The sequence below is a fragment of the Sinocyclocheilus grahami genome, unplaced genomic scaffold (assembly GCF_001515645.1).
Source record: "Sinocyclocheilus grahami isolate Dianchi unplaced genomic scaffold, SAMN03320097.WGS_v1.1 scaffold580.1, whole genome shotgun sequence".
NCBI classification, from domain to species: domain Eukaryota; kingdom Metazoa; phylum Chordata; class Actinopteri; order Cypriniformes; family Cyprinidae; genus Sinocyclocheilus; species Sinocyclocheilus grahami.
This window is the reverse complement of record NW_015505759.1, coordinates 240,619-248,640: the sequence shown is the minus strand read 5'-3', so window position 1 is coordinate 248,640 and position 8,022 is coordinate 240,619. Positions and strand designations below refer to the sequence as shown.

General features: G+C 37.2%; 1 protein-coding gene across 1 annotated transcript in view; it reads right to left on the bottom strand.

Moving 5' to 3' along the window:
• The window catches only part of LOC107556835 (GPI ethanolamine phosphate transferase 2-like), a 116,442-nt gene that overhangs the window by 21,629 nt on the left and 86,791 nt on the right, over positions 1–8,022 (bottom strand). The window contains exon 9 of the mRNA XM_016240066.1: positions 5,819–5,881. Coding sequence (XP_016095552.1) covers positions 5,819–5,881 — 63 coding nt within the window. The remainder of the gene's footprint in view (positions 1–5,818; positions 5,882–8,022) is intronic.

Sequence of the window (8,022 nt, the reverse complement as noted above, 5' to 3'; positions counted from 1 at the left end):
AAGAAAGAAAGAAAGAAAGAAAGAAAGAAAGAAAAAGGGGTAGAACTGAGCACCAATCAGGTGTTCTTTGTAGACCTTCAGTCAGCACCAATCAAATGGTGTTCCTAATAGGCTACGACTCATTAGTAAGCACCAATCAGAAGGTGTTACTCCTAAGCCCCGCCCCCTCGGTGACAGGGTGCTGCTAAACAAGCTCCACTAAACTGCTGTGGATGAACAGACTGCACAGATAAAGGCCGCTAGAGAAACTGTATTTCTAGAAATATGAACATTTATGAAACTCTGTTTTGCCACAGAATGAGTAAAACTAACATCAGTGCACCTCAAATCGCTGATGTCAGCAAAAGCTTCTTAATAAAAAAAAATAAAAAAACAATAACTGCACTGGAATCATGTTTTACTACTGAACTCATGTTCATACTGACAGTTCGTCTTGAATGGTCTACAAGGCCAAGTTTCCAGTGACAAATAACACTGAAAGTGAAGATTAATCTGAACATATTTGATACTCAACAGTACAATGTCCAACAAAACTAGCTGCATATGCACTTTACCAGTGCTGCAACATGCATATTTAAATAGGTCATTCTTCATTAGGCAAATCCATGCAAATGAGGCTCATTCTACAATGTGCTGGATTCACAAACATTATGAACCTTGTAAACTGTCAAATCCAGCAAAAAAAAAAAAAACCTGTCCATCCTTACTCTCAGAAACTGTGCAGATCTAGCCAAACAGATTGACGTTTGTTATTTTTTTGCGTAGCATTTATTTGAACATCGTTAATCTCTAATCGCTAATCGAGTTCTGCCAGCGATTCACTCGGTCTGACGGTTTTCAGTCTGGCACTGAAGGTGTGTGGAATGCACAAAAATAACAATAATATCAGTGTGTGTGTGATATGCGTGAAAGAAAGGTGGTTTGGGTTGCCAGATATTGCATCAGATTTAAAAATGTCCGGCAAACATGGTGCAAGACCGTGGTCGGTGTTCTCCAGACAACAAACCCCATGCGCTGACTTACATAAACTCAATGAATATGCTGAAGACACAAAATGCCTGTTTATTTATTCATTCACCCCCGTCTTTCTGTTTTATCAATTCCAGTGTTGCTGATCTGTTTTGTCCACAGCTGTCCGTCTGATTTTGGAGGAAATGAGAGAACAATATGACCTTTAACCCTAGAGCAGAGCACTTTGACCTGGAGTCACGCAGGTTATTATGGCCAACATTAACACATGCGAAAGTCGTGCCATGATTCCTAGGGTGTTCTAGATGGTTGCTAGGGTGTTGTGGGTGGTTGCTAGGGTGTTGAATTTTGATAAATAGTAAGACTGAACGACTGCACGAATGAACAAGTGAATGAATGAGCAAAAAAAAAAGGAAGATCAAATGAACAAACTAACAAAAATTTATTTAAAAAAACAAACAAATGAAAAACCACAAAATATTGGAATAAATAAATAAAAATAAAAATTCAATAAGATTAAACGTTAATAAGAAAATACAAATAAAAATATAAAATAAAGATTCAATAAATATAATAAATAAAAAGAAAAAAGAAAAATACATAAAAAGAAAAGAAAAATAAATATAAATAGATTGCTAGGGTATTGTGGGTGGCTGCTGTTAATTTCTTATAAAGAATGAATGAATGAATGAATGAACCAACAAAATGAAAGAAACATCAAATGAACAAACTAACTAAAATTTATAAAAGAAACAAAATATGAACAAAGATAAAACATTGTAATGAACAAATGAATTAATTAATTAATAAATAAAAAATTTAAATAAATATTAAATTAAAAATTTAAAAAGTTTGTTAAAGGGGTCATCGGATGCCCATTTTCCACAAGTTGATATGATTCTTTAGGGTCTTAATGAAAAGTCTGTAACATACTTTGGTTAAAATTTCTCAATGGTGGTGTAAAAAACACCCTTTTTACCCTGTCAAAATCAGCTCTGTTTTCAGCACGTGGTTGCTTTAAATACTAATGAGCTCTGCTGACCCCGCCCCTCTTTTCCGTGGGTGACGAGCCATTCTCATGATACTGTTTACTTTAGCCATGGAACTTGCTAACTAGCACGTTATTAGGAAAGGCGATTTGCAAAGATTCATAAAAAAACCCTTATACTCACTTCTACTGTAGCTGAAGCTGGATCACGAATGATTCGCGCAAACATAGATGCATTTAGGCAGATTGGGGATCGGCGCATTCACTTCAAAACAAAAGTAACGTTAATCCTCTGCGTCTTCAGCAGCTCAGATGTCGGGAGTAAATGACGACTGCTATATTCATTATTAAATCCAACAACAAAACAACTCAATCACTTAATCGGAGACATCTTGTCTTCCCCTGCACCAGAGTCAACACAATGGCACACTGATGACAGCTCACTCAGGGCGGGTCTAAGGTAAGACACCAGTCCAGTCTGTGCTGAAGCTCTACTGTCAATCAACTATCGTGGGAGGGGCCTGTACAGAACTACGTCATTCTGACAGGAATCTCAGAACAGCCTGATTTGAGAAAGGGGATTTTAAAATAGGAATAAAAAAACAAAACAACTGGGTGGATTTTTCTCATTATAGGGTGGGTGTGTACACACACTTCCAACACACATTTATGTTCAAACAACAACAAAAGTGAATTTTGCATCCGATGACCCCTTTAAAATAAATAAATAAATAAATGACTGAATAAATAAAGCAAAAATGTATATATAAAAAAGATACATAGATGCAAACATGCATTAAAGACTGATTGAAGTAACAAAAAAAATAATTAGCCCTAGAGCAGAGCACTTTGACCCAGTGTCATTCAGGTTGCAAAAGTTGTGCCACCATTGCTAGGATGTTGCAGTGATGTTCAGGGTAATGGCCAAAATAGCTCATCTCCATGTCTGTCTATCTATTGATATTCTGGTCCATTGATACAGCTCAAGACCATCCCTATGGGGTTATTTTACTGTCCGCCAGGCAGAAATTGCACATCTGATTGCTCAGAAAAGCACCTGCACACCTCTCCTTGGCAAGCCACACTATTTGAGATATCAGGCATGTTTGTAGCACAAACCATGAGAGACGAGTTACACGTCACACTTATTGTCCAATACATTTTTTATACAGGTAGTCTCTCATAGTGCTTTAAAAGAGACATACGTGAGTGTGTACACACAGTAATGTGTCTATTTCTTGATCTGAGGCAGAATTCATTTCCATCTCTATGTGGGATCTGCATGCATAAATATTCTCAAATGAGGTGTCAGCACAACACATACCACTAGATTAATCAGGATAAAAATACAGAGCTTTTTATGGGCCTCGTCCTGACGCAGGTGTGCTGCAGTGCTTTTAATTAGTCTCTTCAGATGTGTTTGGATCTAAAACACTGAGAAAAAAGGGCAAATTCCACTTGAAAGTGAGCTTCAAGGACCGTGCCTTGCTCCCTCTGGAGGGCAGAGCTCTTGAGGCGAGTACTCTCAAGGGTGCAGGGGAGTACAGTCTCATATGTGGCCTTTGGAAGACCCTACATGCAGATACACGACACTGCTGCTTTATCTGAATATATGAATGTGAATGTGAATATATGAATGTGGCCTTCAAAACCTAACTGAAAAAAAAGTTTGGTTTGTTGTATAAAATCATGTTTCATGTATTATATATATATATATATATATATATAGAAACATTAAACACAATAGCATATTAGTTGTATTCATATAATTTAGCGTTTTTATTTTAAGAACAACAAAAATTCAATTTCTCAGGTCGGTACAGCTAAAGTGCAAGTATATTTTAGAGAAAAGCAATGAGATGTTGCTTTTATCAATGAGGTGATTGGCTCTTTTAACTCATTTGCCATATTCAGTGTCAGTGTTGGCCAAGTTACTCTGAAAATGTAATCAAATTACTGATTATTCCTTTTAAAAGTAATGGCGTTCCCGCTCGCACCAGCACTCGCCCATCTTCTCGCCCCGTCGGGTCTCGCGGGATCAGGTCTCTAATCCACTGGCACTTGACTCGACAGTGCGTGAGCTACAATCTCTAGATTATAAAACACTGCATTCTGTCAGCAATGTAACGCAGCAGTAACATATAGAGACTTCACCTTGTAACTATACTCTAATTACTATTTTGAAAATTATAACGCGTTAAATTACTCCGTTACTAAAAAAAGTTATCAAATTACAGTAACGCGTTACTAAGTAATGCGTTACTGCCCAACACTGTTCAGTGCTGTGATTTCCCTGATACACGTGCTTACTACTTGAAAGGCAATTTAAATAAATGGGAATTTTTTGGGGGACTTGAAACCCCCAGTTCCCATTTATTTTAATTGCATGGAAAGAAATCAACCAGTGCCTTTTTCTCCGTAGAGGACAAAAATTCATACAGGTTTAAAATGACATGAGAGTAAATTATATTTTCATTTTTAGCTGAACTACCCCTTTAAATGCACTATAATCAACATTAATTTGGGTCAAAAGAAGAAAATGTGTAATATAAAGACCGAAAACGAGGGAGAGTAACTGATGGGGCAGAAGTCAGTGGACGTCTGTTAAACAGGCGAGCCAGAGGTTGCCAGAGCAACACAAACAATGTCCTGCAGTGATTAATGAGTGTGAGAGTGACTCTGGTGGCACAGGGTGGCACTGCCAATTACCTCACGCTCCCTCTGTCATATGGAGAGTGTGTAATGGAACACAGCCTGTGGCGCTACATCAAGGGCAGGAGGTCAAAGATTTAATTAGGTGGGAGTAAATGTCAAGGGGAAGAGGCGAGCAGTGATATTTTGTCACAGGAGTAAGCTGGAACTGTGTGTGTGTGTGTGTGTGTGTAAAGAAAAGACTTTGTACTTTTATGAGTTTGTGTGAAGAACTGGTATAGTACAAAATAGTGCTCAGACTTTTTTTTCTAATTATTTCCGGCAAAATATGAAGTAGCACAACTATTTTCAACATTGATAATAATAAGAAATGTTTCTTGAGCAGCAAATCAGAATATTAGAATGATTTCTGAAGGATCATGTGACACTGAAGACTGGAGTAATGATACTGAAAATCACAGGAATAAAGTACATAAAAAACAATTCAAATAGAAAAAAAACTATTTTCAATTGTAATAATATTTCACAATATTACTTTTTTTTTTTACTGTATTATTGATTAAATAAATGCATCCTTGGTGAGCTTTTTTCAAAACACTAAAAAAAACTTATCTTAGTCACCCTAAACTTCTGAAGGCTATTGATGAATAAGTGACAATAAGACCAGTAAAAAGGGTCAGTCTGATGTGTGCTGACGTGATTTGTCCAGTGTGTGAAAGACCAGTCAAGATCTGGGTCCTTTCTGGACCGAAGCATCCATGGTCTCATTCAAGCCAAAGACAGAGGTAATTGAGGTAATTCCTGTTAAAGGGATAGTTTACCCAAAAATGAAATGATTCTTTCTTCTGTAGAACACAAAAGAAGAGATTTTGAAGAATGTTGGTGACCAAACATTTTACGGTAGCCATCGACTTCCATAGCACTTTTTTCCATACTACGGAAGACAATCAACAGGCTACCATCAACAGTTTGAATTTTAATTTTTGGGTGAACTATTCCTTTTAACAAACCTCCACTCATGCCAGTCAGAATTGAAGCCTCGAAAAACACTCCATCCCCCCCGTTTAGCAACAGGCAGGAGCTCACAGACATAAAGTTAGTGAAGAAACATCAGACAATTGGACAACAACGATAATGAGGGGAGCTAATTTATTCACCATTTGACATTTAAGGAATGCCAATAAGATATTTAAATATCATCAAACTTACTTGGAGACGCCACGGCTGCTGTGTTGCCATGGGAACAGGACATTTCCGACGGCGGCACGATAGCTGTATTTTATGTTTAGATATTTCTATTTTGCGGGAGTCCCGTGAATCATTTTATCCTCCCGCATCCCGCACACACACACACACACACACACACACACACACACACACACAAGTGTCTACCCGCTCGCACCCGCACTCGCCCATCTTCTCGCCCCGTGGGGTCTCGCGGGGTCAGGTCTCTAATCCACTCGCACTTGACTCGACAGGGCGTGAGCTACAATCAGATTATAAAACACTGCATTCTGTCAGCAATGTAACGCAGCAGTAACATATAGAGACTTCACCTTGTAACTATACTCTAATTACTATTTTGAAAATTATAACGCGTTAAATTACTCCGTTACTAAAAAAAGTTATCAAATTACAGTAACGCGTTACTAAGTAATGCGTTACTGCCCAACACTGTTCAGTGCTGTGATTTCCCTGATACACGTGCTTACTACTTGAAAGGCAATTTAAATAAATGGGAATTTTTTGGGGGACTTGAAACCCCCAGTTCCCATTTATTTTAATTGCATGTAAAGAAATCAACCAGTGCCTTTTTCTCCGTAGAGCACAAAAATTCATACAGGTTTAAAATGACATGAGAGTAAATTATATTTTCATTTTTAGCTGAACTACCCCTTTAAATGCACTATAATCAACATTAATTTGGGTCAAAAGAAGAAAATGTGTAATATAAAGACCGAAAACGAGGGAGAGTAACTGATGGGGCAGAAGTCAGTGGACGTCTGTTAAACAGGCGAGCCAGAGGTTGCCAGAGCAACACAAACAATGTCCTGCAGTGATTAATGAGTGTGAGAGTGACTCTGGTGGCACAGGGTGGCACTGCCAATTACCTCACGCTCCCTCTGTCATATGGAGAGTGTGTAATGGAACACAGCCTGTGGCGCTACATCAAGGGCAGGAGGTCAAAGATTTAATTAGGTGGGAGTAAATGTCAAGGGGAAGAGGCGAGCAGTGATATTTTGTCACAGGAGTAAGCTGGAACTGTGTGTGTGTGTGTGTGTGTGTAAAGAAAAGACTTTGTACTTTTATGAGTTTGTGTGAAGAACTGGTATAGTACAAAATAGTGCTCAGACTTAATGCTCAAACCAAAATTGCAAATACTAAGTCACCCCACAAAACATTTAAAAAAAAACAAGAAGATAAAATAAAATACCATTAACAATAAAATACTATTAACTTTAAGTCATCGATTACCCATCCAAATACAATATAAAAATATAAAATATAAAAAAAAGAGAATGTTATCAGAAGTTTGGCTAACGTTGTGGCAAGGCTCTCTCCAAGTTATGAACAATGTTCTTCCAGTAACATTAACTGAACGTTTATTCAACGTTCTCTGTTCTTTAATAATGTTCTTAAAATGGTTGCACAAAAACTTTTTGCACATCGTTCATGGAACTTTTTTTTTCTGAAACATTTTAGTTGGATGTCTAACAAACCCAATTAAACTAACATTAAACCATTTTAACAAATGAATAAAGCACACAATCAGTATTTGACATCATCATCGTTATAGTTAGGGTACCGTTGTTGCAACAGCCACGTCTCAGCAATAGAAACTGTTTCTAAAATAGAATCCCCTGTCACTTGTTGCATGTTGCTGTTGTGGCTGGTTAGGACAAAAACTCTGATGAACATGGAAAATATACCTTTTATCGTTTGTCACAGCATTGCGATGTATCTGGTTAGGACACGGTGTAACTTTTTTTAAATGCTACTATTTCTTTCTGAACGTTCATAGAACATTCAAAAGTAACGCTTACATAATGTTTTCAAAATGATAAAATGGAATGTTTCCATAACGTTTGCATAAAAGTTTTTAAAACACTTATAAACTGGATTCTTTGAACATTGTATTCTGTTGTATCGCTATCTAGAGAACAGAGCAACCAATGGCTCATACACTCCTGATATATACATAATACAATTCAAAAACAAAGCAAATGAGATAAACACAACATCACACTTTTCTAGATTATATTTATTATATTTAACAATATTTACAAAACTCACAAAAAATATTTTGGAACTGACACAACATGTCTAATTATTGATATTAATGTCAAAAATCTCAAGTACTGTCAGATGTATCAGTCCATCAGAATTCAGGAGGCAGAGAAACTGAGCCACCG